The 26,487-nt window shown below is 39.4% G+C and overlaps 1 protein-coding gene across 1 annotated transcript in view; it reads left to right on the forward strand.

Moving 5' to 3' along the window:
- Positions 1–26,343, forward strand: part of LOC136241232 (UDP-N-acetylglucosamine--dolichyl-phosphate N-acetylglucosaminephosphotransferase-like) — a 26,867-nt gene extending 524 nt beyond the window's left edge. The window contains exons 2-8 of the mRNA XM_066032426.1: positions 5,912–6,014; positions 13,567–13,866; positions 13,921–14,066; positions 14,115–14,191; positions 25,793–26,025; positions 26,076–26,195; positions 26,244–26,343. Coding sequence (XP_065888498.1) covers positions 5,912–6,014; positions 13,567–13,866; positions 13,921–14,066; positions 14,115–14,191; positions 25,793–26,025; positions 26,076–26,195; positions 26,244–26,303 — 1,039 coding nt within the window. The 3' untranslated portion in view covers positions 26,304–26,343. The remainder of the gene's footprint in view (positions 1–5,911; positions 6,015–13,566; positions 13,867–13,920; positions 14,067–14,114; positions 14,192–25,792; positions 26,026–26,075; positions 26,196–26,243) is intronic.
- Positions 26,344–26,487: the final 144 nt, after the last annotated feature.

The raw sequence follows: 26,487 nt of genomic DNA on the forward strand, positions 1-26,487 counted from the left end.
TACACAAGGAGAAAACAATGTAGTGCAGCTCAAAATTTGATAACTGTAGGACAGAGAGGAATAGTGCTCCATAGGGAAGGAGTGTTGATGTAAAAAGAGTTGATAAGGATTGATAGTTGAGGATGGGATATTTGATGGGATCTAGTGATGGTAGAAGAAAATTGAAATAGTGGGAAAATGGAATGGCTACTCTGTTGTGTAGAATATCATGGGCCAGATTAATAGAAAAGATAGATCTTTTGGTTTGGAGCGGAGACCAATTAAGTTCTTGTAGGCAAGCATCTGAAGGATTAGTCCAGTTATGGCTGGCAGAGTTCCATCTACCGCACACCCAATGTTGCAGCACGGTGCTGGACCTTGATCATTGACCTCGTTCCATTTATTTTCGCTATATTTGTATGCTACTACTCACAAGCTTTCTGTCGTCCTTCGTGTAAAATTGGTCTTGCTTGTTCTTTGACCTATCACTTTGACTGTGGTTGAAGATCATAGTACAGTGGATATTAGAGTGACATCCCCTTATTTACTTCATATGTACTTCATTACAACTAGTTAGGTTATGTACTGCTAATTTTATTGTTTACATATGTGATAGTTCGGGTGACACCTGAGGCCAAAATGAGTGAGATTTGCTTATGTATAAGAGTGTGGCCCTTTACAAATAATTATAATCACTTTTGTTGCTCCTCTCCATTTCTAGTAGTGAACTGGTATGGTTATTAACTGGTGTTGTCTAGGTCAGCCAATTAACCAGTTAAGAAACCTTTAAACTGGTTTTGCTCACCCACTTGGTAAACCACTAATTACCTCTGCTGACAATATGTTACTGTAATAACTGTTATTGTAAGACAGGATGTTGATGGTCACTCTGTACCTATCATGTCTACCAATATCACTTTACTGCACACAACCAATTAACCAGTTATAGGTAATTATTGGTAGGCAATTAACCAGTGACAAATATTTTGTAGGTGTACAGCACTAATTTCTAGTTATTAGTACCTTCCTCATTGCTTATGTGACCACACTGTTGTCAGTTTTTACCACTAGCCAATAGAGGATAGGCATTCTAGTCTAATTGTAATCTATGTGAGAAGCTAAACTTTAGTGTTGAGTGATAGTAGACAATTCACTTGTCAAAATATTGAAGTGTTACCGTAAACGACGAAAGTTTGGAGTGACTAAAGTTTGGTGAATTGAGGAAATTGTCAAACTTATTCACCAATCAGTTATCCAGTATATAGTGTTCAGTATTAGGGCTGCAACGAATGTCAATTGAGTATCCAGATATTTGGATCTCTTGACAAATGAATGCCAAACTATTTAGTAACATTTTAATTAACACAAAAGTTAGAATTCAGCTACATATTGCCACATACATGGCCACTTTCTCTCTAAAATAATTAATGGTGGTTATCTTTATGATCAATTTTACATGGCAGAACAGTCCATCTTGTAGAAATATAGCTGTTAACCAATACCATTTTGACTTGTAATTTACTGGTAAACAAATATCCTAATGGTAAATTTGGTATCCGGATAAAGTCTTAACAAACGAATATCCTAGCGAATCGAATATTTGTTGCAACCTTATTAAGTTCAGTTATTCACTATCAAGATAGTGTTATTCACTATCAAGATGGTGTTATTCACTATCAAGATAGTGTTATTCACTATCAAGATGGTGTTATTCACTATCAAGATAGTGTTATTCACTATCAAGATGGTGTTATTAACTATCAAGATAGTGTTATTAACTATCAAGATAGTGTTATTCACTATCAAGATAGTGTTATTCACTATCAAGATAGTGTTATTCACTGTCAAGATAGTGTTATTCACTATCAAGATAGTGTTATTAACTATCAAGATAGTGTTATTAACTATCAAGATGGTGTTATTCACTATCAAGATGGTGTTATTAACTATCAAGATAGTGTTATTCACTATCAAGATAGTGTTATTCACTATCAAGATAGTGTTATTAACTATCAAGATAGTGTTATTCACTATCAAGATAGTGTTATTAACTATCAAGATAGTGTTATTAACTATCAAGATGGTGTTATTCACTATCAAGAAGGTGTTATTCACTGTCAAGATAGTGTTATTCACTGTCAAGATAGTGTTATTCACTGTCAAGATAGTGTTATTCACTGTCAAGATAGTGTTATTCACTATCAAGATAGTGTTATTAACTATCGAGATGGTGTTATTCACTATCTAGATAGTGTCATTCACTATCAAGATGGTGTTATTCACTATCTAGATAGTGTCATTCACTATCGAGATGGTGTTATTCACTATCGAGATAGTGTTATTCATGATATAATCACAATAATTACACTTTGATTGAGGAGTGGTGATCTTCAATGCATAGATAAACAGGCTAAGCATGATTAACACCATCATAGATTACTAAAAGCCAAGCAGTTTTAAAACAGCTATAAAGCAGTGTTATTATTTCCAGACCCTTTATGAAGGGATCAACTAACACCCTTAGCATATAGCCACTTTAAATTCCCACATTCCAAAAATCACATGTTTGTGAATCCTTTAACCCAGGTTGAACCTATAATTTTGTTCAATCCTACAAAGCAGTAGGGCTTAACCAGGGTTGACCTAGGGTTGACCTAGGGTTGACCTAGGGTTGACCTAGGGTTGACCTAGGGTTTGCAAAGTAAAACAAGTTGTGGTTTTTGGTGAATACATAAAACAATTGTTACTGTCTATGTGAGAACAGTGTAGTTGTGTGGGCGGCCAATGATTACACATAACTTGTTATAGCCTTGCAACCAAACATTTCATGGAACAATGTTTTTAGTAATACCATGATAATTACTACATCACGATAATGAATTTTTTGATCGCAAGTATCAAACTATTGATAGTATCACTGTGCATGAGTATGTGTGTGTCTGTGTGTGTGGTGTGTGTAGTGTGTATAGTGTAGTGTGTATAGTGTAGTGTGTGTGGTGTGTGTAGTGTAGTGTAGTGTGTATAGTGTAGTGTGTATAGTGTAGTGTGTGTAGTGTAGTGTAGTGTGTATAGTGTAGTGTCACACTTTACCCACTGATAGTTGAGGTGTGTCTGTTAGCAGTTCAGTAGTGGACTACCATATTTATCCATATAGACATTCAGGTGTTACATCATACAGTATGACAGTACTGTATAGTGGGGATCCCCATAATCCTGCCTCTAAAAACCAACGTGTTCCTTTTGGGATTCCAACAAGTGTGTACCCTCTGTGCCTTGCCTTTCCTTTCAGTCAAGCTGGTCATCTTCTTCATGCTACAAAACCGTATCAAGGTGTTTATTTTCCATAATGGCACTTTCCAACTACAAATTTAGTTGAAGTGCTCACACTGCTCCTTTAAGAGATGTTACTGGTAGACAGCAGACACTGTATGGGCCTTCAAGTTACAATCTTGACCTGACCCAATAGTAATCAAGTGACATGCCCCTTTATGACTTTACGATCAAGAATGATCAAGGAACACACCTCTTAATGATCTATCTGTGCTGTGTACAGGTTTTTACCATGTATATAATTTATCATGAATCTTTAGTGTGCGACACAAATTTCTGCAAATGCAACCCTCCGTGAAAATGCAATACACTGAAAATTTTATTTCAATTACTAGACACGCATTGGAAAAGAAAGGGAAGGGAAGGATTGTTAAGCAGTTGTACACAATGACATGGCTACCTCATTTATCTTGTCATTGGCGAGGAACTTACTTGGAAAGTGGGGAATGATGACCCAACAGTAGTGGCCTAGTGGGGCACTTACTATGCTCTGTGTACCCTCTGAAGAATAAGTGTTTTTTCATTTCATGGTGGCACAATATTATGTAGTTACAGGACAAGAAGACACAAGAACATGCAAGATAAAATAAGCGTGAATTTAATTACCGGGGTTGCCATAGATATGTACACAATACCCTGGATTGTTTTTCATGCCAGATCATCTTGTGACTATATACTCCTAAAACATGAGTTGCTGTGTGTTATAGGTTTGGTTTCTCCAGTATGCTATTTATGCTTTTACCAGTTGCATTGAGAGAGACACACCCACAAACCAGGCCCCAGTTGCATATTAACCAACCCCTTTTGTGAGGGAATACTGTAATTGTGAGTAGTATCCCACACAATGATCCGGCTAGCAAATATTTATTAGAGTCAATAGGCTTACATGAGATGATTCCAATCCTGGGTATTTTTCTGTGCCGTGGCTAGCCACTGTTCACAAAAATAAAGCATTTGCAGTAGTAAAAACCCGCTATACAGTCTAATAACTGACAAATACTACCTCTTATTAGTAGCACTGTAAAAGACAAAACATGAAAACTCCTTGCCCCTTCAACATGGCTTGTAGTCCAGGCTTTACTCTAAATAAAGCAATCACCTTGATATGTTCAATATTGTAATAGAGTGGATTTTAAATGAAGTAGAGTTCAATGCCAAGTAGGGATTTTCCCCCAGAACTAGGTTATAATACCATCAATCAATCATATCTCTTGTTTAACTGCTTTTCATTGCCGGATCCCTATTTGACTAGGTTCTTATAATTAGCTACAATGTGCTGTTTACAACATTTGATTATTTTGAGGCCCAATAAAATCACGTGATGCTTGTACTTTACCACCTGCAACATGAACTTGACAAGATACACAACACAACCAGCTGGTCTTGGACAAGTGTTGAGTGGCTTCCATACATCAAAACATAATACAGCATGTAAACAGCACATTGCCCCTTTAAACATCTAGTTGCTCCTTGTAGCAGCTGCTATCTTGTGACATGTCACATTAGTTCTAGAAGTCCTTGTTCTACAAATTAAGACACCATACCCACTCTTACTATAAGGTAGCACCCCCTGGCCTTCATATATGACCCAGTGTTTATTTAAACCCGACTTTGATATGGATATATACAATATATATACATTGTGGGATTGTGTGAAATGAACCAGTGATATAGGCTAAACGTTGCGTAGCAGGATCTTGTCTCATTTGTAGAAAAGAGACAGATACTCTAATAAAGCAGTCCCACACTGCTAATATAATAATCACACATAACACTTTGTATTTGTTATGAGGCCATGACAGTATATCCCATCCCTGATGTTGCTTTGGCCTGATACATGCTTTTTTGCCAGCCGTAGCAGCTACCATGAACTTACCTTTGTCCTCCATTTCTTTTTGTAGGTGTTGATTTGCAGTAACGTGTTGTGGCTTTAATGCTGTTTATCATGAGAATTGTCTGATAGTGACTGGACTGATCCTCTTCTCATACTGTTCTTCACTTGTAATATATAACAAGCTGATCAAAATATAATAATTATTTTTTTATTATTATAGCAGTTTGGGCCAGTAGTTGATAGTGAGGTGCATATTTCTCACTTAATTAATATTTAGACTCCATTTTTTTTTGATCATGTATTTGTGATGTTTCACCAGTGAAATGTAAACATGTACATATAAGGAGAAATTTTATATTTAAGTTAGGGATCATAGAAATAAAACAAGGGAGTCACCTACTCCTAGACTAGTGGACATTACTCACTAGTAGACTGGTGTTTTCCCTTTTGTATTTGGGATAAAGGGTTTCCCCCACCTAATACAAAGTGGTCTTGGTATGAGCCCTTGTACAAGCTGAGCCTTTTGGTGCAACCCTGTCTCTTTGAGACACAAACTATATAATAATATATCTAGTATATTATTATCTAGTTTGTGTGAAAAAACCTCTAGTTTATTATCTAGAGTATATCTATCTAGGATATTATCTATCTTATCTAGTATATTTATTATCTACTTGTATATTTGATTGTGTTATATGCACACGCACATATAGTTGATGTTGTCATGATATCATTGCATGTATGATGTTAGTATTGTTATTATTGTAGCCCTGAGGGTCTGGGAGCGGTGTGTGGGTGTGTCTTTTTGATGGTTATGTTCCTCTTCATACCTATACCATCCTTCATCACCATGGCAACCCTGGACAATCAGGTATGGCAGAATTGATATATGTAATGGAATTTGTCTGTGTGTGTGTGTGTGTGTGTGGGGGGGGGGGCAGACTTGATTAGTGGTATCATGGGTCAACTGATCCAATTAAAAAGATTACTACATATAAACACTGAACACACCCTTGATAGAAACTGGCTAACATGAGGCCTGAACAATAAACCTTTCCCGAAATGATGTCACACTGATTCTCTTTGGGGGTAGTTGTATATGTTGACTGTACGTGTACGTGCTAACTTGTTAGTGTCCTGCATGCCATGCATCTACTGCTTTCTCATGAAGAGAAGTATACAAATATCAATTAAATGTTACATATCACACAGCTCAGGCTCAGCCCAACATGTTTTAGCGTCAGGTATCATGTGGTACTGTATATTAGGGATCATGGAGATTTGCGATTTTCTGGCCAAAATAATCACCCAAAAACCAGCTTCACAACACCATCCTGGCACCTTGGCAGCATTGGTTAGGTGTAACCAAGCCCAGAAGTGGCGAACTAAAAACGTTTCTGCGAAAAAATTAGGGCTATAGCTGTAGCCACTTTTCCGCTACGCTTGACTGAAGGTGTCAGGCAGGCAGGCAGGCAGGCAGGCAGTAGAAAATTCTGTTGAATAATTTTTTTTCTAAATTCTGTAGTAACTTGACGCAAACGTTTCGGGTCGATCTGAAGACACTTTTGGGCTTGGTTTTACCCAACCAATACTGTCATGTCGTTGTGAGGAAAAATTGTGGCAGGTTTTTGGGTTATATTATATCATGGATCGCCCCCACACCTTCGATGTCCCTAATATACAGTACTATCGTACTGTATGATATTCCCTACCCGGGATTGGAAACCAAGGCAATCAACACCAATCAACAGTTTCAGTCAGCGTTGAATGTGTCATGGTGTAGTGTAACGAAACTCCACGTCTGTAAATCAAGTACAATGTGGAAGAGATTGATTGTGCAGAGGAGCTTCGAGACTATCAGTGATGGATGACACAAGCTACATATTTCAAAATATTAATTGGCACATCGTGTTGTAATTATACTGATATTTTTCAGTTTGGTCTAGCCTGCCACAACATTGTCTAGCTACTGCCTGAGCTCCGAGTCACCAGTCAAGAGTTCAGTAGCGCACGGTACGAAATGTTAGTCAAGGCTGCAGCTATACAGACACTTGCATTACTCACCAGCTATAGCCCATGTCATTCTGGAGTCCTATTTAGCTAGCTATATTCCCTTTAATCTATATATGACTTAGGACTTTTGTTACTCGTGTACTGATCTGGTTTAATACATGTTATCTTATTTTAATTATACACCAGTATTGTTTCTTTCCTTGTAGGTAAAAGAGCAATTTGCAATGGATTATCCTATTTAAAAGAGTTGCATGCATGATAGCTACATCAATGCAAACATTGCATCTTTTGTGTGTAACTGCTAACAAGGTAGTGAGTTACTGACATCTATCCATGGCTTGGAATGATCAGACAATATAAAGGCACTTCAATATGCTATGAATATGTGTATAAAATGCTCAACAGAGACTATAAGCATGAATGATGCATGTGGTGTTTGTTAGACTTGCTATGCCTCTATTCCAATCACTTGGCATGCCCGAAAAGCATAAAATACAGTCATTAATGATGAATTGGTCTAGTCTTTAAGCAAACAATTGACATGAGATGTATCTGCCATATACCATGACAGTCAGAGCCTGGCTATATCAGTGAAATGTTAGAGGGCTGCCAAGTGTTTACAGAAAACCAGTGCCACCTTATAGCTACCTGTATGTACAAACGGAAGGAGACAAAAGGTATATAGATCCTTTTGCATTAATAATTATTTCAGATGCGCAGTCTATAATAGGCTGGTGATTCCAGCAACACACGTATTGATCTCTTTCTCAAATATGCTTAAAAAGAAAGTACATAAATTCACATATAGCTAGATTTCCAAGGAGATTTCTACACAGTTATGTAGCTAACTGGTTCCAAGACAATGATGGACAGTAGATGGTAACCACCGAGATTCCTAGTATGGACATACACTGCCAATCTCTTTAGTTTGGACTTAATCTGCTTTGAAGACTCAATGCAACCTGCTGACTTTCCTGTCATTAAATAAAGAAATACTGCAGTAAAATGTGTATAGACAACTACTGAGTATAAACATTTTACATAGAGTTTACAAATACGAATATTTCACTCTACTGCTTATGGATACCAGACAATAAATTCATGTGAACTGTTCCTATAGAACTAAATTCCTAGAAATACATGACAAATCCAGCAGTAACCTCTCGGACAACGCCCTAAAACCTCCAAACTTCGGCATTGCAAATTGAAAGAGTCTTTTGCTGTAATTTCGCCTGAAAGCCGAACTTTGTATGGACTTTACCTAGTCAGAACGATGCGAAATTGATATAGCTGTTGCTTGGGATACTTTACAGGGGATTTGAACTCTTCCTCAGAGCTCTAAAACCTCCAAACTTTCAGGGTACGACAAATAGCGATTCAGTAAACAAGACGGATAGTTTCACGAATCGATCTGGGATTTTCAACGATCATTTTTCAGTAACACAACTGCATTGAACTTACCATGATTGGAAATCCTTCAAATACAGCCACTAAGATACCAAACTGCTTTTCCTCTCCTCTTCTTCATCGGTAAGACGAAACCATAGTAATCAAAGGAAAGGTGTTGATTATTTCAACGCTGACCGCTTTTATACAGAAATTCCTCCGGTTTCCAATCCCGGGTAGGGAATATATAATATATGGTATATAGTGCATGGGGAAATTCTTTATGGCATATTCATAGTAATCCTATTATGCTGGATAAATTAATTAATGTTTTATGTTCTAGCAACCTATAGAGACAGTTATTGTTAATACTTAGCCAAAAATACCAACCCCTATTGGCTCTGCTCTGCTCTTTATGTCTGATCAGACGTGATTATGGCCTCTATAAGCTAAGGTACGTAATTGCATAAGCTATTGCAAACAAGCCACAATCAGATGTTCCTGTTTGCTTCTGAACACCATTGACCAGTTTAATATTGCACATGCTGCAACGAAACTGCAATTGGAGGGCTTTGTATGATGCTTACAAATGAAGAGTCGTAAACATTTACTTGTTTCCCTTTAGCAGTGGTTGCAGTGCAAACCCCAATGGTTTCCATTTACATGTATCATCTGTATGGAATTTGATGTGTGCTCCTTATGTTCCTTGTCTTGAAGCACGGTGAGTTGTAAGCCGTTTATCTCCAAAAACATCTCCTTTAACAGCGTTTGTGCAAAGTTGATGTGTTTATCTATCAGCATCGCCCCAGTTTCAAGGATTCTCTTGTCATCATTGTTCAAAGAAATATCTCTTATTTTCAGAGTGTCTATCATGACTAACCACTTCACTCGGAATCATTATGGTGTCAGACAAATGCACGTTTTGTGTTCCATATGAATGCTCTGAAGTGATGCAGTAGGATGTAGTAGAAATCGTAGCAGTAGCTGTGGCAACAGTAGTGAAAGAATCGTTTCTCGTCACTGAATCAGATGCTGTGCTAATTGTCACAGTTTTAATTGTGGTGGAGTCAGTGACTGCAAACACTGCAGCTGTTGACTTGCTACTTTTAGCAGCCACTTCGTTCTCAACCCTTATATCATCGTCTACCTGTTTGCCCTCTTCTAGAAACTTTCTAGCTTTTTGCAACAGGCGCTTATCGACACTTATGAATGCATCAGTGCAGGGTAGCTCCAGTCCATCATTTGACAAGTTCGATGAGTATCTCCGGTCACCAGCTATAGTGTAGATAATAGATCCACCATGACATAGAAATGTGTCAAATATACATGACACTGTGCGTGGAACGTGGCCAACAATGGTATTACTGATCTTCGTAGCAATGGCAAACGGATCTTTGCAATAGTCGGGTTCTTTCACAGCTCAGGGATGTTCCTACTTATGAAGTCCAGATACTTTTGTATACATGATACCCTCTAACACAGCTCTGCAAGCCAAATATAAACATTTTCAGTTCCGAGTTCAATTAGCTAACAAGTGCACATGCAAAAATGTGATGTAATGATTATGGTATTTTTTTGTGGGCTTAAATTTCACGAATCTATCAACTTGCAAATTTCGTGAAATTTAAGTACCTCGAAAAATCCAACTATACAGTACCCCAAATAGAGGTTGCCATTTTCTGTATTGACATATTTTTGAAAGTTTTTATTTATTTATGTTGACATATATTTTTTTGCAGTGGAATATCAGCTTTCTGGCAAGTTCTATAATTTTGGGTCTCAATAGATGGTTGCCCTTGATTAGATAGTTGCTCTTTTACCCTTGATTAAATTGCTGTCAATCTACCCAGTCAATTCTACCTCGAACTCACGTCTTTTAACACCATCATATTCTTTACAATACCTTAAGCTACCGTTCACTTTCAAAATCTTCTCAATAGGCTGCACCCCTTACTTGTATTATTTCATTTTCTGTACAGCTTTTGTGTAATCTATATAGCTGAAAAGCTGTCTGTCTGTCTGTCCGTCTGCTTCGTGACACCACAAACTCGATAACCAAAGCATGCATTGACACGAGGCTTAAATGGAATTAAGTGCTCATCATCTGGTAACTCCAAGTTTGTTGTTACCAATCACTGCCTACTTTCATTCGTTCTTTATAAAGCGTTGAAGGTATTGGCGTAGAAGAAAGCGTGAGCTACATTCCTGTCAAAGCATTGGTGCATAGAACTGTTAACCCAAAGGTCCGGGGTTCAATTCCAGCCCATGACAACGTTTTTTTCTTCTCAGTGCCACCTTTTCGTAACACACTTTTTCATGTGTCAGCTATTGACGATGATTACTTGGCAATCTGTGCACATATCGACACGATTAACACGCGAAATGAAACGCTCACCATCTGGATACGTCGCAAAGTTTATTGCAAGCTTTCACGTGTGTTCATCTGCTACAGCATGTTGAAGACCATGATGTAGAGAAAACCTCAGCTGCATTCCATTGCTAACCACACAATAAACAACTCAGCTAGCAAAGCACTACCCTGAAGTTGTTGTGGTTACTGCTGTGTCTACACCCCCTGTTAAAATATCACGGATGTGATGCGGAAATGAAACGAGAGTATAGCGTTCATATAACGGATAGTATACAGCACTTATATGGCTTTTCGTAGTTTTGGATAAGGCCCATTAAAACATACTGCAGTACATACACATGGACTTACCTGTGTCCTCCTTTGTGTCCCATTTCTCTTCACTGACAGTGCAAGGTGTCAATTTGTAGCTCATCATGGCTTCCTAGCTACGTATCGTGTTTATCGATTGTTTGTATTTTCAATAGCAACTGGATTGATTGTAGAGATACCTCTTATAATGTTCTTCATTTGTATCACTGTGGAGCATAGCTGGAAGTAAAGCGTAATGGTCACTTCACTTCTCAGTAACTGACACATTCAAACAACACGTCTAGTACCATCCTTTCTTCTGATGCAGTTATGTACTGGTTCACCAGTCATAATAATGTTACAATAACAAATACAAAGAATTTTAAGTTCGATTTGAGATCATAGTAATAAAAAGTAGGGAAACAAGGGAGGTTGCCTACACCTGCATATACCCCCAGTGGACATTTAATCCCTAATCCAGTCGTGGGTATTAAAAATGTTCACTTGTATACAGGCAAGTGTACACCTCCCTTGTTTCATTGTTTTTATGATCCGTAATCAAACTTAAAAATTTCTAATTATTTCCTGTACTTGTATTGTATTTTATCAACCACCATGTGTAATAGTTAGAGACCTACCACAAGGATCTTCATGATTTTAAAAACCTGAGGCAAAGCCGAGGTTTTTTAAAGCCACGAAGATCTGAGTGGGCAGTCTCCAACTGACTTATTAGTGGGTTATTTATACTGGTAGATGGATTAATTGATTGTGGGTTGAGTAAAACATCAAATGAACTAAGTGAAATTTGATAATCTTACCTTACATGCAATATTTAACCATCCCTCCTGGAGGAGACTGAGTGTGGCCCCGACTAGACATTGGGTGACCTGCAGTTCAAATTCTGGGGTTGGAGTCACTAAGTCTAAGTCCTTGCAATTAGGTTAGGTAATCCTAAGGCTGCAGCACATGTTGCTGTCAGACCTTCAGTGCTGGTCACTGTAAAGCGCTAATAACAATAGCCACAAAGACATCACGAGCAACAAGATGGTATTTGGGGTACTAATGTACAGGTGCCTATTGAGAAATTGTTTTGATCGATCATATTTCACTCGTGAAGCAAGATACCGGCCAGAAGCCAACAGGTATGGGTACAAAATAACAAAAACTATTTCACACAAGTAATATTATCTCGAAAAGTTTCCGGCATGCAATCCAAATTGTTCATTGTATTGTTTTGTAAGCGTACCTGTTGCTTAGAGCTTGATATCTTCTTCCCAGACTGAAATAATTATGATCGATCAAAACAATTTCTCCATACGCACTTGTACATTAGTCCTCCAAATAGTGCAGCCATCTTGTTGCTCGTGACATCATTGTGGATAAAGTCCATATTACTGTTTATCATATTTTGTTATGGTCGCTAATATCATGTGACCACCACAAGACGTGGTTTGTACACAGCACTGCTCATGGGCTACTGTCAATATATAGTGTTACAAATGAAGAATAGTACAAGAAGTGTCTGCAATCAGTCCAGTTGCTACGGAAATACAAACGATTATTGTTATAAATGTGATCTAGTCAGCAACAGGAAGGTATCGGCATAACACGGTTACACCTGTGAGTCAACACCTCCGGCCACAGTAGTGGAGATTATAAAAAAATGAGACACAAAGGAGGACAACGGTAGTTCATGATAACACTAGTCCATAATTCATGTATTGTAGCTACTGTAGTGGACTAAAGCATGTCTCAAGCATAAACAATGTTACACAGTGAAGAAATCAAATCCTTAAGGCCACATAAACTTAATTATTAGTTTCTTATCCTCCTGCACTCAGTGCGGGAGGGTGGATTTTATTTTATTTTTACAAACTAGATAGCTGAATTAGCTAGCTAAAATGACTCAGAATGTAGTTTTCTTAGACTGCTCTAGCAAGGTACCAACTTTAGAAGGTGCTGGATGGCTGCACTAAGCCACCAGTAGTGCAAACAATCCTTGATGAAGTAAGAAAAGTGGCAGTGCGGGTGGGGATGAGAAACTAGTACAGTAATTAACTTTATGTGGCCTAAGCCGTAGTTGTTGGCTGAAGGCATCATCCATTTCATGCTGAGTAGAAAATTCAGTTAACAACAGAAATTATAATCTTGTTGTTGGAAGGTCACTCTGGAGGCATTGTTTGGGTTTGATCAAACTGACATGAGGGTAAAGTTTTGAGTGTCATTTTAAGTGCAAACATTCAAATCCCTGATCGTCCCTACTATAGTACAGTACTACCATATTGTATGTACTACCATATTGTATGATCGTCCCTACTATAGTACAGTACTACCATATTGTATGATCATATATTCTCCTCAACAGTTTGTCCACCTCTTGTGTGCCCTCCTCAGTATTTGTTGTATGATCTTGTTGGGTTTCTCTGATGATGTGCTCGACCTCAGATGGCGTCACAAACTACTCCTACCTACCATGGCTTCACTTCCACTACTTACAGTATACTTTGCCTCAGGGGGTCTCACCTCTGTACTGTTGCCATGGCCATTCCGTAGTGAAGCCAGACAGATCATAGAGTTGTCAGTACTATACTACTTGTACATGGCCCTATTGGCAGTGTTCTGTACTAATGCTATTAATATATTAGCTGGAATAAATGGAGTGGAGGTGAGTGGCTTACATTTGGGGTGTAATTATTACTAGAGGTGCTTTTCATTTCAGGTTGGACAGTCTGTTGTCATAGCAACATGTATTATTGTACACAACCTAATAGAACTGGCGGGCACTAATTGGCAACAACATTTATTCTCACTCTATATAATGCTCCCTTTCTTAGCTGTATCCATGGCACTATTGTACCATAACTGGTAAGCTGTTTGCTGGTGTGCTCTATATAGAGTATGTATTATGGGCAGGTATCCAAGTGAGGTGTTCGTTGGAGACACTTATTGTTATTTTGCTGGTATGACATTTGCAGTAGTTGCCATATTAGGTAAGTGCTAACAAGTACAAGAAAAAAATTAATTAGAAATTTTAAGTTCGATGAAATAAAAAGTAGTGAAATAAGGAAGGTCATCTATAGTCATGGGTATAGACTGAATTGTAGGGATAAATGTCCACTAGTATATTTTCAGGTGTAGGTGACCTCCCTTGTTTCACTATTTTTTTTAAACCGGTGTGAAGGCCAGCTGTGGGTGTGTGCCTGGTTTACTGAAATTTGTGTGGTGTGTGCGTGTACCTGCCTATCTATGTTTGTCTGTACACACCCACATGAGCAAAACCTTTTAGCATAAAAATGTGAAGCTCGTATTGAACTTAAGCTTTGCAGTGAGGTGGTTTCTTTTCGCTGGTTTGAAATATGGGTAAAGCGGCTCTCAGCAAACTTTGTGAACTACCTTCCCATTGGACTCTTCATGTATTTAACTACTGAAAAACACCATAGCAGGCCTCTTAGGCTACTAGGAAAAGTGTATCTCTTCAACTTGAAGGGGCTGTGTCACATACGTACGTGAACCAAAATTGAAGGGCAGCCTTGAGGGTTTGTAGACAGAATTTTTGGCAAAATACACAATGAACAAACTAGGAAGATACTTCTGTGTGTAATATGTGACCAGATCTGTGAAAACCCAACACAATCGTGCATTTTTAAAAATTGCTGTTTATTACATTTTTATAATCTACTTAGCCAAATGTATGTTTTGGCAAAGTTTCAGCCTCATATGCCAATTGGGAGTTACAGTCCTACAAAGTGGCAACAACAGAAAGATTGATTTGTACAGCAAGTATATAGGGAAAATATATTACAGGCGCTTACTAAAACGATTGTAACTTACAAACAGAATGGAGTACTGAGTTAAAATTTGCAGCATCGTGTTCACCATGAATAGGGAAATCATTTACTGGGTAAGTTTGTCCTTCTATCACCTTCCTCCACTAATTACAAAGGCTAAATCAGTGAAGAAAGATCGATCACATACCACTGTTTTGATGCGATGTAAATAAACACCCATAAATTGCATATCCTTGCAACAAAACAAAGATTTCAAGCTTCTCTTGAGTAGGCAAATAAGATGATATCCAGGTTCCTATTGCTAGAGCCTTTCTTCACTAAGAACAGAATGTTCAAAAAATTACAAATATTTTTAACAATACGCAAGTATTTCACCCATTGTCTTCAATGCTTTATACTGTAAATTTAAGCTTGCATGATTGTTTCTCAGTTCTGGTCAATGTTGTTTACAGTGGTTTGTTTAAATAATGCATGCAACATAATTAGTAAATTACAAACAATTCACCAATTACAAAACACAAAGTCTCTTAATACGGGAGGAGGTGAGCACCCAGGAGACTTTTTATTCAACTCTCTTCTTATAGTAGTCCCCAAGAAAGGGAGTCAGATGTAATCAACCTCAAGAGGTTTGAATGAGTGGGTGAAACCCCAACACTCCAAGATGGAGGGCTTAGAAAGAGTTGCTGAGAGTAAACGATTGGATGGTGAAGATGGACCTACTTCACAGTACCAATTCATATACCGTAGATTCCCTAAAATTTCGGCATCTCTAAATATTCGGCACTCCCCATGCTTTGAACGCAATGTGCTCTAAATTTCGGCAAGCGGAAAGAAAGTTTCTATTATAAGCGCGCTAATTTTTCGGCACTTGGAGTACTAGTTAACGAAGGTTTCTTTAGTACTGAGGATTCCCAGTGACCTCACATAATATGCTACCTCGATGCTGGATGAAGCACCAAGTGTGAAATTGTTCACGGAACGAACGTGCCCAACGATATCATCGTGTGACATCACGGCTACCACAAAACGATCTTCGTTTCTGTTCACAGAATAACATCTCTCCTGGAGCCCACAAACATGATACATCCTCAGATATAACCCTCTATTAAGTCATGGAACACTTCATGCAACAACTGGGAGCTATATAGCGAGATTTCATGAGATAGCTAGTTTAATAGTATTGATTGTGGTTTCTATTATTATTAGTGTCGAGTGACTGTATACAAAAGCAATGCAGTAATGACATTGATCATCTCTCCTGGATAATGTAGGCAATCACGGTATATAAGTTAGTGCTGCAGCGAAGTGAGTGTTGCGGCCAGTATCGTCAGTTCTGCCACAAGGCGTTCCTGTTGGTCCCTGTAGAAAGAAATCCAGAAAGTAGCAGTAAGCAGATTGCAAATAACATAGCCATGAAGCGTGCAGACTGTGTTAGGGATAGATCCCTAAAAATTCGACAATAACACAAAGTTGGTACATTTTTTTCCTAATTGTTCGGCCAGACATGAACGGAATTAATTTATTTCTGTCGAATTTTTAGGGAATCTACGGTACTTACCAACCCATGCTGCGCCCATTCCAGGTGGGGCTGGAACACTATCAGTTCACTTGCCTGCCCTTCGGCCTGTCCTGTACACCTCGGGTATTCATCAAAGTGATGAAACCAGTGGCCATCTTTCTTCGCAGCATGGAAGCTTGAATGATCATTTATTAGTGCTGTACACCTACAAAATATTTGTCACTGGTTAATTGCCTACCAATAATTGGCAATAACTGGTTAATTGGTTGTGTGTAGTAAAGTGATATAGATTGGCAGACATGGTAGGTACAGTGGAACCTCGATTATCCGAACTAATTGGGGGGGGAAGGGTGTTCATTAATCAAATAGTACGTAAAATCAAACATCCATACATTTCTATACAGAACTTTGTTCAACTACTCTAATAAAGCATACACTTGTTGATAAAATACTCTAATTGAGCAGTCGATTTGGTGTTCGGATAATCGAAAGTTCGGTTAATCGATGTTCGGATAATTGAGGTTCCACTGTACTCAACAAGCCTGCTGGTAGGTTTAGGGTGGTACAAAGTGACCATCAACATCCTGTCTTACAATAACAGTTATTACAATCACATATTTACATATACTTTGAGGTTATGTTATGATGTTAACACTTGTCAGCAGGGGTAATTTATGGCTTACCAGGTGGGTGGGAAAAAACCAGTTTAAAGGTTTCTTAACTGGTTATTGGCTGACCTATACAACACTGGTTAATAACCGGTTATTTGCACACTGGTGCACAGTGCCATCATTTATACAGACAACATACTATTGATAGCAGAATCTGCAGGCAGGTGTATTTTCAGACGTTTGAATGCAATGAATTAGACAGGAAATAAACTCCCACGTTAATACGTCACGTGCATCACTTGATGCTGGGTATAAAAGTGTGTTGTGGTATACGATAACTCACGTGTTTGTAACAGGTTGGCTTTTTTTTATTGCGTTAGAACTTAGAAGCAAAGTTTACTACTTTCAAATCATTCAACGAACATTCAACATTCGTTCATGCCCTGCTATCATCATGTCGATATTCACTGTGTGTGAGCATCAATAATATTTGGGGTTTCAGTGGGAAGCTAATGGTGAAGCAAATTATTTGTGTTTAAAGTTCTCCCATTTGGGCTTGAAACTGCATGTTATCTATTTACCAAGTTAATGAGACCTTTGATAATACTTTGGCGTGGTAGAGGATTGAAGGCTATTGTGTACCTGTTTTATGATGGGCTGGCCTATAAATATCGCAGATGAGCTGTAAACAGCAGAAAAAAGGTCTCAATGGAAAGTGCCCAAGTTAGGGAAAACGCTGGATTTTTTTGTTAATAATGAGAAATGCCAATGGGAGCCCAACAAGTGTAACTTGGAATGGGAAATGGAATGGAGCCCAAGTGTAACACAGAATGGCTTGGGTTCCTAATTGAATGGCTTGGGTTCCTAATTGAATGGCTTGGGTTCCAAATTGATTTATCTGTGGGTGAATTTTCAGTCCCTGTGGGCAAAATCAACATGCTAAAGTCCAAGTTGTTGACAGCGAAGGAAGCCCAGTTGGTATCCTGGCCAGTCTGATAGGCACAATAATTTCAATGTCCTTAGCCCTTGGCCTGGTTACCTGTCTAATGACACGTAGCCTGTATCTCACTTTAACGGTCAAAACACATGGCCTACACCATCTGCGGTGAGAGTTGTATATTCTGATGCAAGTGGTACTGGCTATGGGGGATACATGGTGGAACGTGGTGACAATGTGGCTAATGGTCACGGGTCACCAGTGAGGCAATAGAAAGATCCACTTGGAGGGAGCTAAGAGCTGTCAGAATGGTATTAGAATCGTTCCAGTCAAAGTTAAAAAATGAGCGTGTATGTTGGTTCACAGAACCCTTCTATTTTTAGTTGGCTCCAGTGTAGTACAGCTACAAATCAGTGCCAAATAAAAAATTTTAAAACATTAAAAAATACATGGATAATCCTGGTAACTAAAAAGGTGATGGCTAGAGGATGTAGCAATGAGGGGAATGGCTTTGTCTGAGATGCTAAGATTTGCTAGAGTTATTTGTGATCCTTAGTTGACACGGCCTTCAGTCAATAGTCACCGCCTACAGTGCTAATGTGAATGGCAACTGCTTACAGTGCCAGTAGTTTCCTACAGTGCTAATGTAGATGATTACAGCCTACAGTGCTAAAGTAAATATTAACTGCATCAGTGGTGATACACACGCATGACCAGATATATATTATGTGCCTACACGTGTTCTTGATGGGCGAATTCCTACCGCTTATAGTACTGTTGCGTAGGATACTGTTACCCGGCAATGTTTAGTACCAAACAGCGACAGTCCATAGTGTTTGGGGAAATGGTGTAAGGGAAAGATGGCTGAAACTGTATTGCATGTGTCTGATGATTCATTCTCCTCCCTTCTGGGTTGATATACATGTTATAATATGTAGGACAAGGTGGTATCTAGAGGCTATGTGTTGCTGCTTAATGAGTATATCCCACAGGTATTCTACTAGAGGACAGCTAGAAGCTATCAAATGAGCTGGAAGACTCCAGATTTAAGGCATTGGCAAAAAAGTTACCAAACATAGTCCTTCATAGACGTGCCAACAGTACCGCTAAGAAATACTTAGGTGCATTTAGGAGATGGAAGACATAGGCAACTTCTCATAAGCTGGTTCCATTGCCTGCCAATGAAGTAGCCTTGTACCTCCAGCATCTGGGTGAGAAGACCAAGTCCAAGTCAAAAAGCTTGTAACACCCTCTCATGGATCCATGTAAGTGCAGGATTGGCTTCACCCTCATCACACCCATTTGACAAGACGATACTAGAAGGGCTACAGCGATCATACACTAACCCAGTAGTAAAAAAAAGGAGCCACTAACTGTGGATATTCTTGAGAGGATAGTTGACGACACAGAGAAGTCCGGATCATTGTCTGATTTATGCTTAGCTACCGCCTGCCTTCTGGGTTTGCAGGTTTTCTTTGGTTTGATGAACTCATAAAGCTGAGACCACATGATATTGTATTTTCTGAGGAAATGCTAACTGTCAAGATTCCAGGAAGTAAGATGAACCAGTTACGACAAGGAGACGAGGTTGTGATAGCAAGAACTGGAAGCTGAACATACCCAGTGGCGATGCTTGAGCGTTACATGACAAGGACATCCACACCTCAGGAGGACCAGCATTTCCTGTTTAGGCCAATCCAAAAATCCAAGCATGGTGAAGAGTTGCGAGGTGCAGGAAAGATAAGTTACACCTGTTTGTGAGACCTCTTCTGGAAGAAGCTGTCTAGCCTGGGGTACACACTTTGGTTTGCACAGTTTGAGGGCTGGTGGTGCTACAGCAGCGGCCAACGTTAAGGTGCCTGATAGACTCTTCAAAATGCATGGAAGGTGGCGCTCAGAATCAGCCAAGGATGGATATATTAAAGATAGCGTTGAGAGTAGGCTGCAGGTCTCTCAAAGCTTGGGACTGTATCATACAGTATGATAGTACTGTATAGTAGGGGCCACAAAGGAGTAAGCATGGCCCATGAAAATATCACCCAAAAACCAGCCTCAAGTTTCCCAGATGACGATTGGTTAGGCAAAATGAAGCCCAAACAAGCCTTCAGATTGACTCGAAATGCTTTCAATAAGTTGCTATGGAATTTTTTTTTAAAGAAATTTATGAAATTTTCTACTGACTGATTGCCTACCTGACTGACTGATACCTTCAGACAAACTTAACTTGATAACGACTAAGGATATGGGTTTGATTTTTTCACTGTCCGACGTTGCTTTGGCCCGAGAGGTGCCTTTTGGCATACCGCAGTACGTACAATGCATTCTTGATGGACTTACTAGTGTCCTCCTCTGTGTCCCATTCATCTTTGCTAACAGCGAAAAGTGTCGATTTGGTGGTAGCATGTGATGGCTTCCTTCATAACGGAAATCGTCCATATTTTTCATAGTGGCTACTTTGATTGCAGAGGTGCTTTTTGAACAGTTATTGATTTGTACTGGTGTGTAACGGGTTGAACATAGCTGACAACGAAGCATAATGGATACTTCACTTTTCAGATGATAATTGATATAGCTGGGGTACATGGTGCTATTTCCTTCTTTTGATGCAGTATGTGTGGGTTCACCAGTCATAATAATTAAAGTTAACAAACAAGTACGCAAAAAATTTTGGAATTTTCGACTAGAGTAGGGATCATTGCACATCAATAAAAAGTACTGAAACAAGCTGGAGTAATGCACAATATTAAATCGCAGTAAAACAATAAGAAGTGTTATATCCCTACTGTGCATTTCCATTATGGTATCTTGAACACAGTAGGGATATAACACTTCTTATTGTTTTACTGTGATTTAATATCGTGCACTACTCCAGCTTGTTTCAGTACTTTTTATCGATGTGCTATGGTCCCTACTCTAGTTGAAAATTGTAATTTTTTTATGTTCTTGTCTGGACAATAAACGCCTTCTTTGTCCCCCTCTAGTAGTCAGTCATTATTAGTAGTCAACTTTCTGTGGTGGCATAACCCAATAAAGAGTTGGTAGTGTGGTATGGTAGTGTGGTGTGGTATGGTATGCTGTGGGAGGTGTATTTTCTGGCATTTGAATACAATGAATTAGACAGGAAATAAGCTCCCACATTATATGTCATGGTTGCATCACATGCAGCACATGATGCTTGGTATACTATAACTCACTCTAGGCCACAAATTTTTTTTGTTTGTCTTATTATAATTTGCTAGCCCCCACTCCACCAAATATGCAGTTGCTGTTTTTTTTTAACTAAATGTAATTCAAGAACTTATTATGTTTTATTGTATGTCACTTGTGTATGTTTGATCATTATTAATAGCAAACCTTCTGTGGTGGCACAACCCAATAAAGAGTTAGTAGTGTGGTATGGTGTGTAGGTATGGTATGCTGTGGGAGGTGACACTTCACCTGGAAGCACTGCTGTACCTGTTGACAGATCTGGGGTTTATAATCAATATACCCAAATCAGTAACCTCTCCTACTCAGCAAATAGAGTTCCTGGGTCTCCAGGTACAATCTACCACATTACGCCTGAGTCTTCTGGGGGAGAAACTCCATCATATCAGGCTGGAGGTGAACCTGACTCTGCAGAAAGGTCAGATGACAGTACGGCATCTGGCTCAAGTGATAGGGAAGCTGCATGCAGCATCCCAAGCAGTCCTCTTGTTTTATCGCTCCCTACAAGGGGATCTACAGAAGGTACTAAACAGCAGCAACCAGGACCATACTGCATCCCTCACCCTTTCTTCTCCAGCAGGGAAGAGCTACTATGGTGCTCGCCCAATCAAATCCTCCATGGTGTCTAGTAGGCAGAGTTCTCTCTCGTGAAGAGTCAACAAGCTCAAGTAATTCTTGTGGCTCCAGTGTGGAAGGGACAGCCATGGTATCCAGTACTGCTGGGAATGTTATCAATTTCCTGAGGCAACTTCCTTGCAATTGGCACATGTTTCAAGAGTCATCCCATGGAATTCAGATGGAATTCCTGCCACAGCTAGCCATGTGGCCTATCTCCGGCAGAAGTTTGGAAGTGCAAACCTTTCAGACAAAGCTAAAGAACTCCTCCTTGCATCCTGGAGGAGTAAAACATCGCGATCTTATAATACCCTCTTCAAGAAATGGTGCACTGAATGGGGCTATAATCCCTTTTCAGGACCCGCTTCTGATGTAGCTAATTTATTGGCTGAGCTACACTCAGGGATACCAGACCAATTCTCTTAATGCCTGTAGGTCAACAATACCCAGTGTTCTTGGCAAAATGGATGACGTGGAAGTAAGCAAGCACCCCTTAGTAGCCAGACTTCTCAAAGAGTCTTTCCATGCAAGACCACCACTACCTAAATACACAGGTATGTGGAATGTTCAGGTGGTACTTGACAATATGCTACAATGGGGTGACACCACTACATTATCACTAAAGCTTTTAACATTCAAACTGGTGATGCTGATGTCACTGGCCAGACCATCTTGTTCTGCTGAATTGGCATCTTGGACAGTTGCCAATTCAAACCAGAGGGAGTAGTGTTTCTACTCTGGCCAAGCAGTCAAGACAAGACAAACCTTTGATTGATTATTATTTTGCCAGTTTCCCTGACAATAAACAACTCCCAGTGGAGACTCTATGTCAATATAAACTTGTAATGGCTCCATAAGGGAACAGCCAATTGTTAGGTATTATCAAGCCTCATAACCCAGTGGCTCCATGCACTATTGCTGGTGGTTAAAAGAGGTCCTTAAGATGTCAGGCATTGATGTCACTACTTTTACAGCACATTCCACAAGAAATTCTTCATCTTCAGCTGCTGCTGATTCTGGGATTACTACTGCTAACATATTGAAAACAACTGACTGGATTACAGAGTCTGTATTCAAAATATTCTACTATCATTCCAGCCATGATCCTGTATGTGTTATCCCACATGAGCAGTGAGGCCAATCATGTGTAGTAATATTGTTGTGTTTAACCATTGTGGTTTGATGTGCTATATACACTGTAGCATAGTATCATGCTCGACTCGACCTTCTAAATACAGTAGGTCGGTTGTGAGCTATGAACAACACCATTGATATATGAGACTGAGCCTTCTGAAATATGATTTCCGAATGGCTCAGATCACGAAGTGATTGCATGCTATTTGGGATTATACAAGTATAAGAAAAAATTTGGTGAGTAGCACAGTAGGGATATTCACTTCTTATTGTTTTACAGTATTTGGACATTATGTACTACTCCGATCCAGCTTGTTTCAGTACTTTTTATTGCAGCATTATACACTGTCTCTAATCTAATTTAAAATTCCAAATTTTTTCTTATACTTGTTTGTGAAGTTTTTTTTGCAAGCTCATGACCAATAAATATCTGCTGAGTTACTCACAGCACTATTATACTGGATTATGACTCGTACAATAACAACTGATCAGTGGGCGTGGTTCTACATAAGCCTGCAGACAATAATGGACGTGGATTCATGTATACCTACGGACTGATGAATGGGCATGGCTACCATATGTCTACAGACAGCAATTTACGTAAGTGGGCGTGGACTCGTGCATGCCTACATACTGATGAACACACTGATGAATGGACGTGACTACCATGTCTACAGACTGTAATTTACATAAGTGGGCGTGGCTCACAAAAGAAGCAGAGCTACGCTATGACGTGTAGTAGCATGTCCACTTTTAATTTAGCACGTGGGGTCAGACCTGGTGTAAAGCAAGACCTGGATGACCCGAGTCGATTTAACATTGTTACTAAATAAACTATATTTATTGACTTATACATTGCTATGTAGTTTGCCGTGAGTTGCTCTCTCTGATCGATATCAACAGCGAGTCACATACGCGTGTGTATTTGTTGCAACCGGCGACCACGTGTATTCGAATAGTTTGATGCAATATGCACTGGTATGGAAGCCGTACTGTAGTCTATTAACACTCAGCGGTAGAACCTTGACTGATGACCATGGTAAAGAAGGATAAAAGGTAAGACAATAGCGCAAGCATTGTATGCTTATCAATATACCAAAGGTTTTTTCTTAAGCGAACTAGAAACGTTTCTGCGCAACAATTCTTGACTGAAGGCGTCAGGCAGGCAGGCAGGCAGGCAGGCAGGCAGGCAGGCAGGCAGGCAGGCAGGCAGGCAGGCAGGCAGGCAGGCAGGCAGGCAGGCAGGCAGGCAGGCAGGCAGGCAGGCAGGCAGGCAGGCAGGCAGGCAGGCAGGCAGGCAGGCAGGCAGGCAGGCAGGCAGGCAGGCAGGCAGGCAGGCAGGCAGGCAGGCAGGCAGGCAGGCAGGCAGGCAGGCAGGCAGGCAGGCAGGCAGGCAAGCAGTAGAAAATTCTGTTGAATATTTTTTTTCTAGCAACTTAATGCAAACGTTTCGGGTCGATCTGAAGACACTTTTGGGCTTGGTTTTACCCAACCAATACTGTCATGTCATTGTGAGGAAAGGTCGTGGCAGGTTTTCGGGTTATATTACATCACGGATCGCCCCCACACCTTTGATGTCCCTAATATACAGTACTATCGTACTGTATGATGAAGAAGGTGAAGTCGAACATATCAATGGTCCCACTCACCCATTCCCTACAATTCTTATGCACTTGGTTCACTATCAAAAGGCCAAAGGTGTGAAAGCGTGGCAAATTTTATATGGATGATTTGCACATGCACAGCAGTGTATGTGCTTTGTATCCTAATATTTTAACGACTAACTAGCTATAACTCTAGGAAACCAAGCCTAACACCATTGATATGCTTGACCTCACCTTCTTCATATAATCCCAAATAGCATGCAATCACTCCGTGATCTGAGCCATTTGGAAGTAATATTGTACCATCTGTAAAATATTAAAGCTAGTATGGGGCATGCCCACACAGGGAATTTTTTGAATAATTAGTTTTCTGAGATTGAATTTCGTAGCAGTTTTGACTAAATATACATCTGAATGTTTTAATTGAGTATCTGATTGTTCTATTAGAGTATATCTATCTTTAAAAGTGGAGAGGCTCTAGCCCCATACCCCCCACCCCTCCTTGTTGCTATACCTATGTCTGTACTCAGTCCAGTCACTACAGATGATTCTGTTACAAAGATAGGGAAGCCATCACATGCCACCATAATAGACACCTTGAGCTGTCAGCAGAGAAATGGGACAAAGGAGGACAAGCTTGATGTGTACCAGGAACCCATAAGTGTTGCAAGGTACAAAGAAACATGTAACATCTGTTAGTAGTCTCTGCCCACTGTTACTGAATTCCAATGAAGAAAACAACAGTGTACTTGCTAAGTGTACTTTAGCAAGTACACAAAAAATTTGGAATTTTCACTAAGAAGTGTTATGTACCTTGTGGTACTAATGGGCTCCTGTATGTACTGTGATATGCCACAAGCCACCTGTCAGGGGCTGAGGTGACATCTAATGAAAATCAACCATATCTCTAGCTGTTATTGAATCAGTCAGTCAGCCTGAGTCAGGCAGTAGAAAATTCTGCTAAATAGTCCTTTTATTTTATTATGTAGAACCTATTGGGAGTCTTTCAGGTTGTACTGAAGGTGATTTTGGACTTGTTTATACCTAACCAATACTGCCAAGGTGCCATAAAGGTATCGTGAGGCTAGTGAATTTTTTGTGAGAAAGCCCAAACCTCCATGATCCCTATTATGTAGTACTACCATATTGTGATGAAATAATTTCTCCCCTAATAAGGACATTTCAGCAAGACATTGTTACTATTCTTTATTCCTCAAATCATCAACTTCATATATTCCACTCCACAATTATTCCATTTGTTACCATGTCCACGTCATCGGCTACCTCGCTATGACAACAAGACACGCCTACTAAACATGAGTTACGCTTCCTACAATCCTACTACTGTTCATCCAGTTGTCATGACAACACTGAGGTTGCTACATAGACTAGGACTGGTACGTATTGAGGTAACTATGGTAACCAATTGTTTACTGTTTGTAAAAGTTGTGTTTGCTAGGTGATCACCAATGGAGTAGAAGAAGAAAGAATGAACAATTTAACAGTGATCAACCTGGTAATCAAACTGATCGGTCCAGTCAGTGAGCCAGTTTTGACTAGTTTGATGATCACAATACAGGTAATAATGATGACATCATCAAGTGATCATGTGATCCACTTCCTACAGGTCACATGCAGTATATTAGCCTTCACAATCAGATACTGGATAGCTGGATTCTTTTATTAGTGTACTTGTTTTATTTTTTGATAAAAGCAAAGTTAGCTACTATTGTGGTAGTTGAGACAGTTGGTGCGATATTAAAGGACTCTATTAGAGCACACAGTCCTTAACTCCCATTGGTGGTTTTTAAGGTTTCCAGTAACTGGTAAAGCAAGATCAAGAGAGCACTCACCGATAACTGATATGCTTG

The sequence above is a fragment of the Dysidea avara genome, chromosome 1 (genome assembly GCF_963678975.1).
Source record: "Dysidea avara chromosome 1, odDysAvar1.4, whole genome shotgun sequence".
NCBI lineage: Eukaryota > Metazoa > Porifera > Demospongiae > Dictyoceratida > Dysideidae > Dysidea > Dysidea avara.